Source organism: Lycorma delicatula, chromosome 1 (assembly GCF_047948215.1).
Source record: "Lycorma delicatula isolate Av1 chromosome 1, ASM4794821v1, whole genome shotgun sequence".
NCBI classification, from domain to species: domain Eukaryota; kingdom Metazoa; phylum Arthropoda; class Insecta; order Hemiptera; family Fulgoridae; genus Lycorma; species Lycorma delicatula.
This window is the reverse complement of record NC_134455.1, coordinates 150,710,647-150,733,638: the sequence shown is the minus strand read 5'-3', so window position 1 is coordinate 150,733,638 and position 22,992 is coordinate 150,710,647. Positions and strand designations below refer to the sequence as shown.

The following is a 22,992-nucleotide window of genomic DNA, read 5'->3' as shown; positions in this document are numbered from 1 at the left end:
TTGAAAGAAGGAAATTTTAATTGGAAAAAGAAATAGATCCTTAGTCCACATTGCATGATATCCAGGATTGATAAATTTGTTACTAAAAGGAAGTATAGAGTGAAGCAAATTTTTTATCTAGGCTATTTAGATATCAAACTATAATTGGGCTTTGCAAACATCCATAACAAATACTATATGGTGCATCCACAATTGACATCAGCTAAGCTTAAATATCACTGCAGAAGGAACATCTGCAGTAAGATTAATTGTCGGCTGTGCCTAGTACAGTAATAATATTAATGAGTAATGGTTCTGTAATAAGAAAATGGTGCAGGATTTTCAGACAAGGGTGAACTGATTTATATATTGAGGATGAACTTTGTGTTATGAATGAGAATATTTTGAAAAAATGAACATGCTGCCTCACACTTATTGAACTTAATTTTCCTCGGATTTCAGGGTCGACTCTTTAAGGATTGATTGTTACAGACAGATTGGGTTTTCATAAGAATTTTGCCAAAGGGCTACAAAATGAAAAGAATGAGAGCAACATTGACTTTTCTTCAATAATATCAGAATAAAGGAAGTGAATTTCTTGTAAGTTTTATTATTAGGAATGAGACAAAGAATCTGTTCATCAATATTGAAACAAAAAACACCCAATTCCCATAGGGGAAGAAGCCCACCTTGTGATGATTCTGGTCTCCACTGACATGTTTTGGGACCATAAAGGAATCTTGTTGACAGAATTTATCAAGAAATTTACATTGATAACTGTTGACTTTTATAAGATTAGTAGGAAAATGTTACAGAATAAAAGGTGAAGTATACCAACTAGGGGATTGTTTTTTTTTTTTTGCATGACAGTGCCTAGTCTCACACTGTCACTAGCACTAAGGTTGTATGTATTAACAAGTTGAATGGCAGATTTTTACCATTCCCTTACAGCTCAGATTTGGTAGCATCTGATTTTTATCTGTTCATAAAATTGAAGAACTGGCTGACTACTCAAAACTCAAAAGTTAATCAGTTAATTATCTATTTTCTTCATTTAGCTTAATTATGCTGACCTCTGTGGTAGAGTTAGTGTCTGTGTTTTTCATCTGGAAGATTCGGGTCTAAATACCACTTAGCCCTTCAACATTTTTCTCATGCTGTAAAATTATTCTCATCCTCAATATTAAGAACCATAATTAAGACAAACAGTAATTGGACTTAAGTTAAAGTATATTAGTTGTTCATTCATATAAGAAGTTTTACTCTGGCTTTTATAAGTGTGTAAAAATAAAATGTTAACATTGCTGTATATAAAAATAATTTAATTTCCTTAAGTATATTTTAATTTGTGCTTTCATTATTGATGCTTTTTATAATTTTCACAATTCTGTTTTAAAAACAAATTCTAGGGTGGAAGATGAATTGTTTTTATTTATTCTTGCTTCATAATTGCTATATGGTGATGGTTTGCTATGTTTTCACATTTCTTGTGCCTTTCTTTCAGCTCGTCCTACTTTCCTCAACCTCAACTTGAATTTGAACTCACTGCGGCTTCAACCAGGGTCCAAACGTATGTCAGATTTCAATATCATTTCTAATTCTTTTGTTTTGTTTTCATAAACATTTTCATTTGTTCTTAATTCTGTTATTGTTTTCATTTTTTATTTCGTTTACTTTTTGTTGTTTTTTATTAATTTGTGTATTTGTATTAGAAATTTGTGTTACAAAAGTTTTAATTCCTGATTGTGTTATGAATTTTAAGCTATTTTACCTTGAAATAGTTCTGGGCCATCTTTTATTATTGAAAGTATTATTATTTGTAGTTTTCATGTAAAAGTTATATTATTCTATTGTTAATTTTAAAGGTATATTTAGTTGGACATATTCTTTAGTAAGGACTAACAAGTATGAAATATCTTACTTCAGTGTTTCTTTCTCTTATATATATATAATATATATATACACAAACTTTTTTTTTTACTGGTATGACTTGACCTAAAAATTTCTTTTGCTTGTTTAAGTTAAGAACACAGGTTTAAAAGATTCATATTAACATTTCACAAATTTGTTCCATAAAAAGGCGCAGGGTGCTTTACAACAAAATTTATTTGCAGCTTTCATAATTACATAAAATTTAATTTTTATAGTTTTATTTAATTTTTCAGATTATTGAAAGAAATTTTATGTTTAACAATTTGTATTTAAAACCTTATTTTACTTTTGTTAAATGATTATTTTTATTTTTATTTGTAAATTTTAATTTTTGTTGTTTTCAATAATTATTTTATTACTTTTTATATGTGTAATTTTATTATGTTCTTTCTAATATTGTATTGTTCGTAACATTTAATCTACTATGTGTGTTGTTAGTTATATTTTGTTAGTATATTATCACTTTTCTTTGGAAAAGTAAATCTATTTTATGTATTTGTGTAGTTTAGAAGATTAAATCTGGTATTTTGTACAATTCTGTAATTCCATTATTTTGAAAATGATTCATGGCAATTATTTGATTCTCCTCTAATCTCCCTGTAATTTTTGTATTTTCCTTTGGTCATTAACTTTTTACTTTAACTGAAGTGTGATTTGTCTTTCATATTATTTGGGTCAAGTTTTATCATTTTCACGTTACGTTCTAAGCAGTAAGTTTAATTACTGTTCTAAACTTGTGAATTTGTTTAACTGGATAGATTAATCTATTAGAATAAAATAATTATTTAATGACAAAGAACATTTATTTTAATACTTAACAAACAAAAATTCATTATTAGTAGATAGACACAGGGGATTAGCAGGATAAATATATATTTTTAACATAATGGTAATATAAAGATTAAAAATAGTATTTTAAAGCAATAGGAAAGTAAAATTGATGATTAAATTAAAAAACCAATACTCATAAAGCGCACTACAAAGAGTATTTCTGTTTTCATTTAAAAAGAATTGTACTAATAATAAATATAAAAATATTTTTATTTTATAAATCTTGATAAAGATACAATCTTTGTTATAGTGTTTCACGAATACTATTTTCGGTACTTACGTATTAACACCACCGCAGCTACAGCTTTATTTAAAAACAAAGTAGTCAATTGGATATCAGAGGAAAATGGGTCGATATAGAGTTTAACATAGATTCAAAACAGTCTCTTTATTAATTTTAATAAATTGTTATTTATATTTATAATTTCTTTTTTGTTACCTTTTTAAGCACTCCTATGGAAACCGATCCCCGCCATTAAGCAAATGCAGTTCCCATAAGCATGCCGTGGCCGCAGACTACCACCCCCTAGCTTGACCCTTCTCCCAACGGGGTCCCCCACAGTATCGACAGAGACCATAGACATCCCTCTTCTGGCATGCCCATGACCCCCTCCCTCGTAGGGCTACCCTTCCCATCCTATCCTATAATGGGCGACATGTCCCCATTACCCTCGCGACCCATCTTGTTACCTCAAGGGTCCCTAGTGCTTCATCGAGTGGCGCCAACCCACATTCCTCATTCCTCTTACATGTCAGGTGGACCTTCACCCTCTCCACAACAGGGCTGCCTCCCTGGCCCTAGACGATATTTATAAATATAATTTAACCAAACTTAACCTACGCTTGCTTCGCTCGCTAACCTTGACTAATTAACAGGAGTGTTTTGATTATTTAAATAATAAACAATTGCAATAATTACTGAATTTATTAAATAAATACTCAAAAAAGTACGGTGTTAATTAGTCAAGGTTAGCGAACGAAGCGAGCGTACATTAATAAAATAAATAAATATAAATAACCATTTATTAAAATTAATAAAGAGACTGTTCATTTTTCACCAAAATCCGATTGACTACTTTGTTTTTAAATAAAGCTGTAGCTGCGGTGGCGTTAATACCTAAGTACCCTATTTTCTTCTCATTCATTCAAGTTTTTGTACTAGTTGTCTCAGTCTAGTGAAGGTGATTGTTTTACATTTAGTTTTTGATCTTATTAATGTTTTGGATTAATTCATGTAATTTAATAGGTCAGTTGACTAGTTGTGAGCTTGGCTTTAGTCCAGCTTTTTAGTTGGTTTGCTCCCTGTTTTTATATTGTTCAGGCTGGATTCTGTGTTAGCAGTAAGTGTTTTGTTTTTTTTTGGTTACTCACAGAATTTTTAATTTATTCTCAAATAACAGTAATTAAATTTTTTCATGTTTCTTCTTTCTCTATTTGGTTACCACTTATTTTTCTTTCTTTATTTATTAAAATATAGATGTTTACTCTTGCTGTAGATTTCTGATTATGTTAATTGTAACAGTTTTTTCTGTGTATTTCAGCCTTATAATATACCTGAATAAGTTAATGTTATGATATTTAAAATATTGGTGGATCAAGGGTCCCACACACACCCTCACACATGTTGCTTTCATATATTTCAATTACTCCCTTATTTGCTGAGCAATATTATAATACACCATCATTATTTATTTAGCTGATAATTTATTTTGGTTAATGAAAAGTTTAATTCATTATTCATATATGCACTGTGCAATTAAAAATACATGTTAATCATTCTATCTGTAATAAAATGCAGTATTTAAATTTAACTTAGCTTGAAAAACTTCATTCTTTAAAAAGAAGAAATAATTTTGTGCATATAATAATTATTTCAATAGCTAAATATCTTTTTAATCTAGAAATAAAGCTTTAATATTCTTTTTAGTGCATGTGGAAGATGTGTTTTAAAAACTGAAAAAGATAATAAGAGTTAATTTTTTATGTGGCTTGTTATTAAGCATTTAGTTAAAAATAAAATAAGAATTATTAAAAGTATTATATGTGATAAAAATGTTAATATTTTTAAAAAAAATTGTTGTGATTTTATAATATAAAATGTTCTCTAAGTGAAAGTAATGAAGTGTTGAAATTATATTTAATCATTGGTCTACTACTAAGATGCATTATTTTATTGTTTCCAGCTTCTCCCAATACAAAACTGGGCTTAAGAATGACAACATTACATGAAGAACAGACTCACAGCTTAGGATCTGGTTTAGAAATAAGTCCTGTTATGTTAGAAGAAGATGAGGAGGTGGAAGAATATAAAGAGGAAGAACTAAGAGATAAAGAAGAAGACAAAGTAAAAGTTGATGAAAAGACAGTGAAACTTTCACAACCAACTAAGCTTGAATTCAATGAATATGAATCTCATCAGGTTAATATTTATAAATAATCTTTACAGCAGAATTGTGTAAAATTAATTACTCTTGTACAGTATTTATATTATAACATAAGTGTTTACTTTTTATATTTCTGTAGAAGTTAGTTTCAATATCTGAATAAGTTAATGTTATGATATTTAAAATATTGGTGGGTCAAGGTTCACACACACATTTTGCTTTCATATCTTTCAGTTACTCCCTTATTTGATGAGCAATATTATAATAAGTATCGTTGGTATGATTATATAATTAATAATTAAAGAACCCACTTACTAATTCTTTTATATATACGTTCAAGCACTTTCAGAATAAAAGTCCATCATCAGGAACTTAAATTTATGTTACAGTCTTAATAAAACTAAACCTTTTTGGTCATGTAAATTTGTTTATGTAACGTAACATAATGTAACAGTGGTCTTCATATGTTTAAAATATTGTCAACTTAACATCCTGTCATTATGAATGTCTCCACCAAACAGTGAAGACATGACGTTAAGTCTACATAATTTTAATTATATGATGACCACTATTATACTTTATTACATTACATAAACAAATTTACATGATGAAAAAGTTTTGGTTTTATTAAGTTTATAACACATAAATTTTTAAGTACCTGATGATGGAATTTTATTCTGAAAGTGCTTGAACGTATATATAAAAGAATTAGTAAGTGGGTTCTTTAATTATTAATTATATAATCATACCAACGAGCCATGTTTCATAAAATTGATAAAATTAATTTTATAATGGACAATCATTTATTTTGGTTAATGAAAAGTTTAATTCATTATTCATATATGCACTGTACAATTAAAAGTACATGTTAATACATGATTAACATGTATAGATAGAATATCTATAATAAAACACAATATTTAAATTTAACTGGCTTACATGTTGGTAGTTTTTAGGCAAAAACATAATAGACTTAATACTATAGAGAATAAAAATATTATTGTGATAATATTAGTATAATTATTAAAATTTGTCTGAATTACTTACCTCTGTTCAAAGCTGAAATTTTGAAAATCTTGTTTATTGCCTAAAAGTACTTACTGCTTTTCATTTATTATTTGTAAACTTTTAGTGCATACAGAATCTTTCAAATAAGGATATACTTTCTAACATCTGGATTCTTTATGATATACAGTGTCATAACATTTAAAGATATTTGTGTCTCCACAGTATTACAAAATATTTGATAAAATGTTATGTGGATTTTTTTCATATTTAATAATTATATATTATGATTTAATACTGTTCATTTTTAAATTTGAGTTGAAGAAATGAGTATGTTAAATTTAAATGTATGTTATAGTTTTTTTATTGAGTACTTAAAATCGTTATAATGAAATGAAGTCATATCATACAACATGAATATACACAAATAAATTGGACAAAATTATTACTGTTTTGGCAATTAAGAAATAATAATCAAGTCAGCTGGATTCCATATCAGTTATTTTAATTGATGAATTGCATTTATTTCTAAAAATACATTTAATGTAGCTTACCTTCAATCAAAGCAAAACCAAATGAATTTTTACTTCAAAATAAGAATCTCATAAAATAAATAATGTTTCTAACAACTAGAATTTTAACACAAATGAAAGAATGAAATTTCAGTTTAATACTGTTCTCAGTCAGCCCACAGGCTGACCCTTTACCAGATACCAAAGATGTATTGATTCTTCAGGTTCTGACATCTTAAGCATGGAGTACGATAGAGTTAGATCTGAACCCATAGAACCAATACTGGGGAAGAAGGATAAGAACAGGTTGGATGTGAGAAAGTACAATCTGTCCATGACAGTAGCTTTAGCTTCGCTAAATTAATATTTTTAAATTTATGAAACTAGCATTTACAGGTAAGTACTTTTTAAACCTCTTGCTTTTGCTTACTGGTCAAGGGGAAGCAAATGCATTGATCTTATGTAGAATTAACAATATTCAGCTGGCGATCAGTAAGATGTACTCTGTATTCAGTATTGAAATTCGCTTACTAGCCTGAGCCTATTACTTGAAGCTGTCATCTATCAATGTCTACAAACACTCTTAGGTGTTAAAACAATGCTTTTTCAGCTTAATCTTTATTTATTGGAGTAATAAAAATTATCATATATCCAAATCTAGTGAGTAAGGATGTCAGTGAAGCCAGTACAGATCTTCATATAGTAACAACTGCATCATCACAATAGAAGTTATACTCAAACAACTTGGGTATTTGGTTTGAAATAATTGTCCACTATCCAAATAGTTCAGACAACAATTAGCATTCTTTTGACATTCCTCTTTTCCTGTTTAACTGTCTGATCTTTATCTTTGGTGAACCGAGCATTTTTACTGGAATGATTGCTGTTTTAACTTTATATCACAATCATAAACCTATTCAGCTTTAATATCTGATTACCATATCAGACAAGAACATATCATTACTAGCCTCAGATAAGTTAATGGATGCTCAGTTTGAAGAGCAATATTGCTGAATTCAGTCTGAGTCCAGAGATTGAAGATGAAGAGTGAAGCCAGTTCTTCAGTTAGAATTCTCTGCCATGTCCCACAACATTTTGATCTTCTCAAATAATTTGTAAATAGTTGGTTTCACCTCTAAATGTAGAATTTCTTGAATTTTTGCTAGTTGATTGGGTTTTTGTGTAGTCACACCCAACAAACTTAATACACACCCATAAAGCTTGTCTTTATTACAGGTCTACATAAATCATTTAGCAGACTTATATATGTATGTTAGCTGCTATGTCTGAACACTTTTAGTTGACCTTACAAGAGACATTAGTCACTCTTGAAATTGGCAGCTTCATCACTAAACTGAAAAAATAATTACGTATCAATATGCCAAGGTCACTTTCACTGTTCACCATATGGATTGAGTATACGATGAAATAATTACTCCCAGAAGTGAAATTATGACTAACACTGCTTGAACTTTACAAGGATAACAGACATAAAGACTGGGATAAAGAGTATAAACAAAAAGAATAATAAATTACATTTTGGATCATTTTAATGTTGCTGATTTTCTGTGTTAATCAAAACTTTGATAAAAATAGTCATATTTTTGTTAGTGATGTGGTATCAAATTTTGACCGTGTTGAAATATTTAATTATTATAAAGTCAATTTTTCTGTGAATTGAGTGTAGAAGCAGTAAATGATAACTAAGTTTTCTTACTGCTTCTACCTGTGTTTGGAGGCAGTAATGTAATTGCAAAGCCCTGAATACACTCTTATTACTCTCATTTATTGTTTTAGTTACTGCTAATTATATGTTTGATGGCTGGGAGAAACAGTTGGCTGCTACAGTGTTTGGAGCAAACCCATGTGGAGTGGTATTAAATAAGATTTACAATTATGTAAAAGTATTCATTTTGTTAAGCTTTATTTTATTGCTTAATTAGTAGTATTTGCGATATTAATTTTCACAAGGTTAGAAATAAAGTTAAAAATAAGTTTAGTACAAGTGGGGTTTAATTCAGAGAAATAAGAGCTCAATCAGGAATAATTTATGTGCATAATCTTTAACATCAAACCTAGTTTTTAATAAGTTAAATTTTGCAAATTATGTATGTTTTTCTACAAAGAAAACAATGTAATTTTAATCAATGGTGTTTTAAGATTAACATCAATCATGTGTAAATAAAAACTGGATTTTTTTTTTAATTTTATGGTAAAAAGTTTATTTTATGATAAAATAAGACTTGTTTTTTTTTCAATTTTTTTGACTGTGTGGTATGTTTTTCAGGTAAATGGAAATTCAGAAAAACAGTTAACTAAAACTGTAATTCCTAACTCAAGAACTCTTGATTCACTGGCTGAATTTCAGGCAACTAAGATGGGGACCCCGAGTACATCATCTTCTAGGTATGTTTAATAAATGTTGATGAAAGAGTTCTTGAAATAACTGCCACAACATTTTTTATTTTTTATTTGAGTAATCTTGCAAGTGATGATATTTGGTCATGTTTTTTTTTTTTTTATTTTGAATTCAGTTTGAAGTTTGTTTTAAGTGGTACTGTACTTTTTGTCAAAATAATCTTCACACTGCATGATATGAATATGGAAAATGCTTTCACTAGGAAATATTCATCATGAAAATACATTATCAGGAAAAATGGAACCCAAAAACACTAGCTGACTACTACTAGAATCTGAAGAGGAATTTTTCTCAAGCCAGTAGTAACAGTAGAAATCCAAAAGAAGTCGATTTTAAGCCACTATGTACTGCGTGTAATACGTTGTATTACTGTGACATGTTTTTGTTAATGTTAATTACAAAAAACTATGTCTGATAAAAAAACCATTAAAATATTTTAAATTAGATCAAAAAATAGCATAAATATCAGTTATTCATTTTCATTTTAAAAAAAATTAAAGTTGTTGTTGTAAGTTGTTGGATTTATTATCCACATGTTTTATAGATGATCTCTTCAGAATAAAATATGTAGCTGCTTTGTAAGTTTTCATTTGTCAAGGAATCAGTAAATGTGATAGTTTGGTTAGGAGTATAATAAAAATTTGAATTAAATAAATCACACCAGTTAATTTGGTATTTTTGTGACAAAAGTGAAAATTAATGTAAACAGTTAACCCATACCAGAACTATTAGATATTAACTGACATCTAATTGTAATAACTATATTAAAAAAAAATTATTTATATAATAAAAGTCCTAACATACTATACATCTACTACTATTATTTATATAATGGCCTAACAAACTATACATCTATTACTATTATTTACTCGGGTTTTTCTTTTACAGTTAATGAAAATTTTAATATTTGATAATCATGGTTAATGAAAATTTTGTTAATTGATATGGCTGTCCAAATAATTTTTGCTATAACATAAATTTGTTATAATGTTATCTATTGTTTTGTTAGATAAAACTGTAACCCAAACATGATTATAAACCACATGGTAGTCTACTCAACTGCATTGAAATCCCAAAAACCTATGGTTTTTTTTCAGTTAGTGTATCTAACCATTGTTAAAAGTTTTAAGTAAAATTTGTTTCTCTTTAGAGAACCATACAACTCTGATGTCGCTACTCTATATTTCCTTCTTTCTTGGATAAATTTCAGCTAATTCACTCCCGATTTCAGTTACTAACTTGCTCACAAAATTAATAAATTTTTATAAAAATTTAATATAATAAATTTATAAAAATGTTTAATAATATTTTTTTCTGAATTATACTTAACATAAATGGCTGAATCTACTTTTACATCTATTAAATCAATTAATTCATGATAAATATTAAAGCAGTTTGTTCTTTGAATAGAAAGAATAATAGATGTTCTTGGAATAGACTTTATAGAAGTTAAAAATAATTATAAAATTGGACTACCATTTTTATTTCATTCATAAGATTTTGTATCTTACATTTATTATTTTTATTTCTTTAGGCAAAGTTTTGTTTTTATGAAGTACTATTTAAAAATGTTAATTTTTTTCTGTCTTGAATTCACCCCACTGGTAGAATGCAAATGTAAGCAATGATTCTGTCTATTATAAATGCTGTAAATCTTGATTAAAATCCAGTAATCGGTATATTTACATTAAATTGGATTTGAATGCCGTAATACTTGTATAAGTGTACTAGCCAGCCTGTCAAGCCAGAACTTGGACACTCAGGGTTCAGGCAAACCCTGGAGCTAGCTCAGTGACACCACAGGGCCTGTGAAACTGTGAAAAGATTGTTGCATGAAGCACACCACAATGTGTGTATGCTTGCCTTGAAGCATTCATTATCTTTTAAAAATTTTTGTTGTTGTTGTCAATGTTTTTTTCAAGATGAAATATCAAAAAAAACCTAAAAATCTTCTCAGTTATGCCAAGAAACATGGGTAAAAATTTGGTTGTGATTGATTAACCAAGTTTTTTTCTTTAACCCAAACAAATAAAAACCCTCTTCTTCTTTATGTAATGTGTAGATTTGGGTAGGAAGTTCAGTTAATACCAGTGTCTCAGGAGTGATCTACTGAGAGTAGATAAAACCAATTGCTGAAGTAATATTTTGGCATAGCAAACTGTTATGTGGGATTATTGTCTCAATTTTAAAGTAAAGTTCAACTATATTGATTCAAAAATCAATAAAAACTTTGATTTTAGACTTCAGATAGAATCAGTTCGTTTATTTTGTATGTTTTAAATTTAATGGCTTATCAAAAAAAGAACAGTAAATACATTATTTATTTTGATTAGAACAGTATAATCATATATATGGCAGATATCATACTTATAATGCAATCAGTCATATCTGCATAATTTCCATGAAAATTCTAATATTAGTTTTGTTAAGACTTTAAATCAGTAAGTTTATTTTATGCACATGTAACTTGCATCTTAAATTAGTATAATTATCTTTTCTTGCAAAAAATTGTTTATATACTTCATTTCTTTTATTAGTAAAAATAGTTTTTACTAATAAAAGTGAATTCAGAGAGCATATTAAAAGTTAAAACAGTAATCTCAAATTATGCTGTATGTTTTCTTTTCTTTTTGTAGTGGTTATGGTTCTCAGGCAGTATCTTCATCTAATTTAACAAATGAGGATGCATTGTCTCTAAGAAGCATAAGTGTAGATGAGACACCTGATAAAGAATGTCACACTGTTATTTCTACTGAACCTCTTCAACCTGTCAGTGAAATTGAAACTTCTGTCAGTTTGACATCTGAATCTGTATCATTGCCAAAAGCATCACAACCACATTCATCATTATTAACTAATGTTGAAGACACTGGAAAATCAACAGTGAGTTCTGAAGAGGGTTTAGTCATGAATGGACCACAGTGTATGAAAGAATTTGAAATATCAGGAAAGTTTATCAATTGTCCCAATGTGGCATCAACAAACACCTCTACAGAAAGTGAAACTATAGAAATTAAAAATATTTCACATTCTGCTGATGATGAATCTACAAGTGATGGGACTGCTGTCGTTTCCACTGGTCTTGCTCCTGGCAAGGTAAATAAAGTTCATTGGTTCCACTACTCAATCCTTCATTTATATAATTTTTCTAATATATACAATTTTTAAATTGTAAATAAATCTAGGTTATTAACTTTTATGTTCACATTTCCATAAGGAAATTATTTTATGTTACATTTACCTTATATCAAAGTAGAATTTTGCAGATATGCCTGTGAGAAGGTACCAGGAATCATTAGTATTTTTATTTTCATGAGTATATATATTTGTTTATTTTAATCTACGTAAAAAAAATACTTCATTTTTGTAGCTCTTACATATTTAAATGTATTTAATAGTTGTTAAAAATCCTTCTTATTTGTTTTTGTATGTGTGTTTTACAGTTTGATTTTGTTCCTATTTATACTGTTTATACATAGTACAAATGTATTATTTTTATTTTAAGTATATATTTGTCATGAAAATCAGTTTATATACCTATAGTGTGTACTTATGGTATATATATATATATACAACAAAAATTTTTTATTAAGAAATTGGCCTCCATCACTTATTCTCTCCCTAGATCTTTGCTTTACTACCTAGGCTTTATTTAACTGTATATTTAACAAAGGTGTGATATAAATCAGATTTTCAACTGTTTAATTTTACAATTAACACACTTATTTATAGTAAATATTGTGAATTTTTTTCATTTTTTTTAATTGTGGATCTATTTTCTGAAACTGTATTATCTCATATTCCCAGAAAAATTGACACATGAATAAGAAAGCATTTTCGTATAATTTTTATGACACAAAGAGGTATCCTGAAGGCAAAATTTGAAACTATTTATTTCTTATGAAAATTGCTTCAATGGGTTTAGTTGGGCCTTAGGTTACCTTATAAAGTATAGGCAAATGCAGCTTGAACTTTTTAATTGCATCAAGTGCTTTTATTCATCCCAGAAGCAGAATACCTTTTGACCAAATCAAAAAGGTATTCATGATTTATGTTAAATGAGAAGGCCAGGAAGCATTCAAGCTTTGGTAAAAGGGAGTCAACATTCACATGAGTTACATTGTTATAATTATTTTAAAACCAATAAATTAATCTCCCCCCCCCTCTCTCTCTCTCTCTCTCTCTCTCTCTCTCTCTCTCTCTCTCTCTCTCTCTCTCTCTCTGTGTGTGTGTGTGTGTGTGTGTGTGTGTGTGTGTGTGTGTGTGTGTGTGTGTGTGTCATCTTTCATGATTCTTAAAAGGAATATTAAAAGTCACGGGGGCCATGTCCATGTAGGCTGGCATCATAATGGTGTTGTTTTTGGCCAAGCAGTAAACAAGCTGTGAAGTGTGAGTAGTTTCATTGATATGGTGAAATTGCCATCAATTGTTTCACCACAAATCTAGACATTTTCTTCAGATTGCTGCATGCAAAGAGCGTAGAACTTCCTGGTAGTAATTCTTATTGACTCTGTGATAGTGATTTGGTAATTGTCCATAATCATTTTCTTCACTTTTTCGTTGTTGTCATCGAATTTTGATGTGCTGAAACATCCAGGGTAATCATCATCTTCACCTTCTTCACAGCTCTCTTGGAAACATTTGTACCTCTTATAAATGCTTGTTTTTTTGTAGAAGAATAGCCAGAAGCAACATTCAACATTTCCAATGCAGTGCTGTACTTGATTCCATTCTTAAAGCAAAACTTAATGGAAATTCTTTGTTCCATTTTTTCCACAAGTTAAAAATCACCGACCATACCAAAACATGTGTAACCTTTTCAACAGTCAACAATAAATTAAGCATCCAATCTGGCTGCCAATGTAAACATACATTAGGGACAAGTGCACCAACCCAACAACAAAATTGTGACAATTGGACCTCTACATCTTGTAAATTTAAAAAATTCAGCATATTTTTTTTATAAAACCTTGTAAATGTGAAAGTTAGTTGAAAGAAAAATATATCTAAAAAAAACAATTACCATTTATGAATATTTTATTAGTGCATATTTTTTTTTTAGTTTATAAATAGTCCAAGCGATAGCTGTTTTGGGTTGGACTTTTTCTGTATGATCGCTAATTTTTGCTGTAATGCCTCTGAAATATCATCAGAAATGATTATTTTGTTATGCACCAGTTGAAAAAGGTGTGCTTAAATTTTTATTAAACAAAATGTAAAAAAAAAATCATGAAAATATCAATTTTCCCCCCTATTTCCCTAGTTAACTCAATAACTGTTCACTTTAGAGAAAAGATGAGTGAGAAAAAAGTTTTGTTATTAAATTTTACACAAAATATTATTGGTTGAAAATTGAAAAATACATTATTATTAATGCAAAAATAGCAACATCTGTCAAAAAAAGAAAAAAACAAGATTTTTTGGGAATTTTTTTGAGTAGAACTTTTTGATATGTCAAAGCAACACGCCAAATTTTTAATGTAATTTTTCCAAATTGTGTAGAGCCTGAAATAAGTCTATAGTTACTTGAAAATTTAATCACATATAAAAGAGCATTCAAACTTTCAAATGCACTTTGAAAAATTTTAATCTGTTAATTAGGAGAAAGCCTAGGGAACTTTTTAAACATACTTGCAATTTTTTTGTTTCTAAACAAATTGAATATCTCACAGATTTTTATCTAAATTAATTTTAAAAAGCACAGCTTAAAAGTACTCAGAAAGACGCTTCTTTTAAAAAAAATTTTTCATTCATTAATTATCTGCAGTTATATAACCAATAAAAGTTGGCTGCCATTCAAAACAAAACTAAAGGTGTAGTAGGGACTATCTAAATTGTAGGTAGTAAAAGGCTGCCGTTATATTCATACAGTCCATGCAACATAAATCCCTCTTGTTCCATATTAAACAGTAAATACCAAAGAAGAAAATAAATACCAAAAACTATTAATAAAATTATAGAAATTGTAATATTGATAAAATAATAAATATACATAAAAAATCTGTATACATTGCCTTGTAAACTTTTAAATAGCACAATAAGTTTTTAAATAATATCCGTAATTCAAAATAATGTAATTGTAGTATTGCATATAATTAAATGTAATGATTAGATCACAGACAGTGAGATTTTTGGATCACAAAAACAATAAAAATAAAAGAATTCTTTTATTTTTATTGTATGAATTTTTTTATTTATAATAAACAGAAAATTAATTTAAATGTTGCAAAAAATGTTATTAGTAACAAGCATATCATCCAGGTATAGAAAATAATTTAGAAATCTTAAAAAGAGGATGATAATTCTTAAATAATTAGGAAACTAAGCCAGGTATTACATTTATGAATTCAAAAATAAGTTTAAGCTGATCAATGTGACCAAAAAAATTGCATGTGATGGTTTTTTTTTAAATTTTGGGTATAATTTAAAATGTATTCCAAAATTATAAGTTAATACTGTTTGAACAATCCACCTTAGATTTTTACCTCGGTTTGGATTAATTATTTGCTGATTCAATAAAATAAATAATATTCCTTATTTAAGTAATACTTTATTATCTTTAAATTTCTATTTTATGCATATATTCATATAAAATATCAGCTGGTAAAAGAGCCAAATTCAATTAATTTATAATAAGTAACAGGGAACTAAACAGTTATAGTTTTATTTTATTTTTACAACATAAAACGAAGTATGAGTCTTAACATAACTGCTCGCCAAAAATCAGATGATTTTTATTTTTTTATAGTTTAACATTGTAAATGAAACTAAACAATAATATGAATAAACATTGAATTGCAATTAACAATAAATTAAACACGAACATAAATAAAAGCATCATACAATTGTGAATAAATACATGATACTATCTATAATGTTGCATTTAACAGACTGGCAAACAAGTTTAATTGTGTACATTGAATAAATAAACTATATTATTAAATTTTTAATATCTATAGTTAGTTTAAATGGTATTTACATTCATTTGTGATATAATATTAATAGTACTCATAAAAATGTATAAGAAGTAATTAAAAAAACTCATAATAAATATAACCTGTAATTAGTATCCCACATATTAATAATTTTGCATATTGCTTAAATAAATAATACAATTGAATATTGTAATAATCTATAATAGTTTGTAATTATAGTCACATTGATTTTAAAAAATAGGTAAAATTATAAATAAATGTAGGAAACCTATTCCAATATCAATAAATTATCAGTGGTGTCTTATTGCACCTTAATTTATAAATCAATATATGTATTAATCAATATATATATAATTAATACAAATATGTAAATTAGGTTATAATTAGGATTACAGTATTTATGAGCATGTTAATCATATTATTAATTATGAAATTACAAAAACAATAGTACACAATTAAATCAATAAAAAATATTACTTAAAAATATTATTTAAATCAATCATCATGGATTGGTAATAGGTATAATTTATGCACAGATCTTGTTAATGGACCATTAACTGCATGTAAGTCAACAACCTTAGTAGGTTGTCAGAACCCAGTAAACCTGGGTGACAATTCCCTGTTTCCAATGCATAGGTGAAGAATTTTCACTGGTAATTAATACTAAATCTTCAACACAAAGTTGCAATAAGGAAAACGCCAGTTATTGTCTTGCTATAAATAATGTAAATAGTCCTTAGACCATCGTCTCCAGATAGTTTGTACAAATTTTTGGAGTAGTTGCCATTGGCCTAAGTGATTAATTTTAACATTTTGATAATTGGGTTCAGGCAAAGAAGTAAGTGGACATCCAATGAGAAAGTATCCCAGTGATAGAGCATCTGGGACTCTATAGTTGTTGAAATAGCGAAGATAGGATCAGAATTGAGACAGGTTTCAATTTGAATACAGGTTTAAAACTGTATGTAATTCTTCAAAATTAAGAACCATTTGTCTGGTTACACAGCACATATGATATTTGATGCTTTTGATTGCTGTTTCTGATAAACCACCAAAATGAGGAGAAAAGGGAGGAATAAATGATCAATTCATACTTGAGTAGATAAAAATGCTTGAATGTCTGATTTAAATTTGTTTGAATTTAAAAGTTGATACAAATCAAACAGAATATTTTTGGCGCCATGGAAATTGGAACCGTTATCAGAAAAACATGACTAGGGATACCCCTACATGATAAAATGAATGTCTGTGAAGTCTGGTGTCAGAAACTAATTCTAAGTGAATAGGTTTGGTAGTGAGACATAAAAAGTGCGATATAAGATTTAATCAAGGTTTTAGACCTCTGCCCGCCAGACGAATTATAATTATACTGCCGTAGTTTACTGCACAAGTAGAGAATGGTCTGGAAGAAATTACTCTGGAAGGTGGTAGCTGATCAAGTTGTTGAACCTGGATTTTTGCATTAAATCAAAAGCATATCATACATTTATGAATGATAGAAGAAATAATTCTTTTACAGTTTACTATCCAAAATTCTTAATGAAAGGAATGATGTGTTAATTGAACACCAGATTTTAAAAGATGTAAATGCGCAGCATTAATAATCAGTTTTGTAACATTTGCATTTGAATGTAAAATTAGGAGATGTTTAATATGGTAATATTAATATAATACAGAGTGTTATAATGTACCTCCTACATGAAGTAAACCTAAATTATCCAAAAATAGATCAAGTAATATAAGTTTGCTTTGATTAGCAATAATTTGATTATTTTTAAGATTGTTAATTTCATTACCGTAATACATGTATTATGATTGTTAAATGAAAAAGTTAAGAGTATGATTTAATTCCTTTGTAGTTAAGGAAGCACTAATTCTTTCCGAATGATGTAATTTAAGATTGTGTAGAAATTTAAAACAAAAAATAAATGTATGAATTAAAGTGTGTAGTAAAGAAAATTCTGTGTAATCGAATACAACAAATGATACAAATGATGTTAATATATTTTTTGCATTTTCCTATTAAATATTCAGAATTCATATTACAGTTATTAAAATTAATATTATTACCTTTTAGCAAACAGGATGAAAGTTGTAATAGCCAAAAAGGACCATGCCACCAAAGTGACATATCAATTAATTTACTTTGTGTACAACCTCGTGACAATACATCTACTGAATTATGGGATTTGATGTAATGCCAATTAGCATTTGAAGTATTTTTCTGAATTTCAGAGATTCTGTTACTGACAAATTAAGTGGTTGTCCATGTATCCAATTTAGTCCTACAGTAGAATCTGTGTATAAATGAATTTCAACAAACTGTATGTTTAAGGCATTAATTACCTTTAATAAATGACTAAGTAGTAAATGACCCCCAAAGTTTAAGTCTTGATAGTGTAATTTGTTTTAAGGGGGCTAATTTTGATTTAGAACAAAGCAAATTAGATGTAATTGAATGATTGGCATATATAGCTCGTATGTAAATGGAACAGCTGTAGCCCTTTATGGAGGCATCATAAAATCCATGTATTTAAATTGAATAAATTCCACTATCAGTGTTAGATTTGATGGAATGCTTTTTTTTAATTGACTTAATCAAATGCAATTGATTGTATAAATTGAGCCATTGTGTTAGTAATGTGTTGGGTAACATTTCGTCCCAATTAATTTTAAGTTGCCACAACAATTGGATGAAATGTTTATGTGAGAATGTAATAGGACCAATCCTAAATGATAAAACACACCTGCTATGATGGACGGAATATTTCTTTCAGTGTGTTTTTTTAGAATTATTAGAATGAGCAGTTTGGAAAGTAATGTGTCTAATAAAGTATTGTTCCATAGAACTCCTAAAGTCTAAATTTTGTTCTTGTTTTGATGGGATGGAAAAGTTGTGTTTAGAAGAAAAAATGGTATGATTGTTTGAAAACCATTTATGTAGTGGAAAACCATATTGTTGCAATAACTTAGAAATATCAATTTTCAGTTGAGTAACTTCGTTTAAGTTATCTGAACCTGTTATGAGATCATCACCGTAAAAATCATTTTGAATGGACTTGCATGTAAATGAAAATCATCTTCATTTTCATTTACTATTTGAATTAGACATCATGTGCTAATTAACACGATGATTCGGTGGCTAATTATGGTGCACAAGCGGTCTCATACGTTACGGTCCATAATGCATAGTGTTGTGTTTTATTTCTTGATCTGGAGAATCACATCAAGAATACGTTGTAAATTGGAGTCACTAGGTTTAACTAATACCTTACAATACATCTTAGCTGTATCAGACGTAATGACATAATTCGGAGTCTGAATCTAAGCAATATGGAAAATAGGTCTTGTTGGACTACAGGTCCAGCTAATAAAGTATCTTAATGGATAGGCCATTAGCGGTTTTAGCTGAACATCAAAGACAACTCAAATTTTGGTAGTTAGACTAGAAGGCTTGAATACGGAATGGTGGGGTAAACAGCACACATTCAATTTGTTAATTAACAAATCTTTGGAATTGAGTAAAATCATGACTTAAATCTGAATATTCTTGAATGAAAGCAGAGTAGTCCTTTTTAAGGTTGGCTTTATTAATTAATTTTCTTTCTAAAGAAAAGAATCTATTTTTAGCATTAACAAAAGAATTACCTAGTTGTGTGTTATTATCTTTGCTTGGTAAAAATATGACAAATATGCCTTGAATATTAAGAGTAGTAATAGTTTGAAAATGTTTTTCACATGTGGAGGTTTCATTAACTGAAGTATCAGTATTAACTTCTTTAATTTTCCTGAAATTCTCAACTGTAGTTGAAAGATTTTTATGAGTGTTAGAAGCAAGAAAAGATGCGATAGTATTGTTTCCCTTAATGTTATTAGGAAGGCGACCATTAATTATATATCCTAATTTAGTTTCCTGAATTACAGGATATCTGAAGTGACAAATGAATTTCCGAGGCAAGATAAGTCTCAAATAAAATTGAGCTCCAATTAGTATGTCAGTGTTATTTGATATGTTGAATTTTGGATCTGCTAGAAATATATTACAAGAAAGATTAAGATTAGAAATGTCAAATGTAGATGATGGAAGGCTGTCTGATATATCAGATAAAACAGCACATTGCACCTTGAATGAAAAGTTCTTATATCGAGAATGTATTGTAAGTATTGCACTGTATGTGGATTAAGATGAGTTATTTATGCCTGAAATGGGGAGATCACTTTTAATAAGTCCTAATTTTCAGGCAAATTTATATGTGCAAATATTTGCCTGGCTACCAGAATCTAATAAGATTCTACATGAATGGTGATTACCATATATATCATTGGTGTTATATATGGCCGTAGATAAAATTATATTTTCGTTTAACTGATTTTTAAATGAACAGTAAGTATTACTTTCAGACTTTATTGCCTTCTAATTTAGAATCATTAATTTTGTCCATGTGAATGAGTGTTATAATATTTTTAAGTACAAATCATACATGAATTTTTTGAGTAACACTTATTAGTAAAATGGCCCTTGTTTAAACAAATAAAACAACAATTATTATGCATCAAAAAATCTGTGTGTTCATTGATTGACAAATTTAAGAATTCTTTACATTGTTGTAAATGATTGTTTGAATTACAAAATAAACATTTTTAGATTTAAATTTTGAATAAAAACTGACGTTATTTCTTTTATATTGTTTGTTATCATTTGAAGTGAAACGTTGGTTAAAAGATTTGGTTGGGATGTTATAATGCTGTCCTTTGGTTTCGTTTTCTGTTTTCACTTTCGTGTTTGAAGTGTATGCATTAATATTTTTGAGACATCATCTTGAATTAAGAAAGTCGATAAAATCTTTAAAAGTGGGTAATCTTTGATTTGACAACTTTTCCTTCCATAATCTTGAGGTATTGTAGTCCAGTTTTGATGTTATAAATTGGAGAACAATAAATTCATGTGTTAATAGGAAGTTGCATTGCTTCAATCAAATTCACATATGGTGGAATTTCATTAATAAATTTGGATAAATTATCTATGGATCTTTTTTTATAGAATTCTGTAGTATAATTTTCCTTTGTCAATGGTAAATTTTTAATGATACCGAAGGCTTCATTCTTCAAAGAAGAATGTAAATAGTGAAATTTTTTAATATTATGGCTATTATCTTTAAATTTTGTAATTTGGATTCTATAGTATTTAAGTCTTCTTCAACTTGTATATGATCCGATGCTAAAACCTCATCAAAGTATTCCAATTCAAGTTCTGATTGAATGGTGTCATATTTGCTTCGCAATTCAAGAAGATTATTTGCTTCGCAATTCTAGAAGATTCTTTATTTTAATTCATTAGGTGGCAATATCACCTTGTCTAGGATCATAATTGCAAGTAAATGTTCCAATCCTAGTTATAGTGGTCTTTACTAATCTTCTTTGTCTAATTAATTGATCTATTTTCAAAATTATATTAACTTTAATTAGCAATGTGAATTATGAAAAATGTAAATTAATTCTGAAATGAAGCAAATGATATTACATAAATGATGAAATAATGTAAATTAAATGTAAAAATAAATTAAAAGATATTACATAAATGTTGGTGTAGATCTAATTGTTGCAAGTCCTTTATAATAGTAATTTGTTGAATATGAAGATTCTCCAAAATTTCAGGTTATATATATGTGGTCAGAGAACCAAAAATGTTTTTAACAACTTCTGCCTTGGTTTATTACCACAGTTTGGATTAATTATTCACTGATTCATTAAAATAATTAACATTCCTTATTTAGTTTATATTTCGTAATATTTTATTATAATCTTTAAATTTCTATTTTATATATATATGACAATGTTTTATGTTAATTAGTTATACATTGATATTATAAAACACGTTGAATCTCTGATGGCTGGTACTAGGCTGAACAATACAGAATTATATGCATTATTACAGTATTCATATAAAATATCAGCTGTTAACAGAGCCAACTGAATATAGACAAATTCAATTTATAACGAGTAAGAGGAACTAGACAGTTATAGTTTTATTTTTACAACATAAAAGAAAGAAAGGAAAAAGGAAGTATGAATCTTAAACAAATACAACTGGCAATATTTAATGGACAGTATAAGTTAAAAATTTAAAATCACTTTAATTTTGGCATGTTGATACATAATCAGTGTTAATTGTGACAAAGGATTTTTTTCTGAATGATAACCCATGATAAATCTTTAGGATTCAAAAGCATTGTTAGTAATAAGCTAAGATCATCTTACTTAATTTCATTTGAGCAGTTCAATAAATTTCTTCTTTTAAAAATGAAACATTAAGGTAGGAATTGTTTTCAAACAGAATTTTAGTGCAAGGAGTAGATTATTTTTATTTTTTTCTTCAAACATTTTAGGTGTTCCTACTAAATTTTTTTATACTTAGGTCATACGACTGTAGTGCATGGTTGAGTTTATACAAATTATTATAACATTTTATTAGTTTTATGATTTGAAACTTTTATTATTTTTCATTTGCAAAGATAATATATGTAAGGTTGTAACAGAAAATAATCCCTAACTATATCACTCGCTGAGGAAGAGCTAAATTTTTACCAGAAGCATCTACAACATTGTTATCTCTTTGTTTTTAAGATTGTTCCTGATGTGATATTTGAATGAGAATAGCTCTTTCTATATTACTAAAAAATGTATGTAAATATGTATGTTTTAGTGAAAGGTTTATGTTGAATGATTGTTATAATTAATTAATTATCCTTTTAGTGATAACCAAGTCCATGATGTTTATTAATTAATATACTTTAGATTTCATTATAAGTAACCAGTTATGGGTAATGTTCTGCATTGTGTGTTTTTTGCTTATTGTTAACTTTTAATTTATTACGTATTGTAACTAATAAAATATTTGCTTGTAAAGTTAATTAAGACTAAGTTGTGGTTTATTGTGTATGTGGCTTTGCATAAGCATGTTGACCAGCCACATCATAAGGGCTATTGTGTTAGGT

At 28.0% G+C, this 22,992-nt stretch overlaps 1 protein-coding gene across 4 annotated transcripts in view; it reads left to right on the top strand.

Moving 5' to 3' along the window:
- The window catches only part of Khc-73 (Kinesin heavy chain 73), a 489,570-nt gene that overhangs the window by 422,235 nt on the left and 44,343 nt on the right, over positions 1–22,992 (top strand). For 3 of the 4 annotated variants that reach the window (XR_012756224.1, XR_012756222.1, XM_075364813.1), the window contains exons 26-29: positions 1,484–1,549; positions 4,926–5,161; positions 8,931–9,049; positions 11,699–12,158. Coding sequence is in view for 1 of the 4 variants with exons in the window: in XM_075364813.1 (XP_075220928.1) it covers positions 1,484–1,549; positions 4,926–5,161; positions 8,931–9,049; positions 11,699–12,158 (881 nt within the window). In the remaining 3 variants the exon portion in view is untranslated. The remainder of the gene's footprint in view (positions 1–1,483; positions 1,550–4,925; positions 5,162–8,930; positions 9,050–11,698; positions 12,159–22,992) is intronic. The other variant, XR_012756225.1, reaches the window with a different exon arrangement.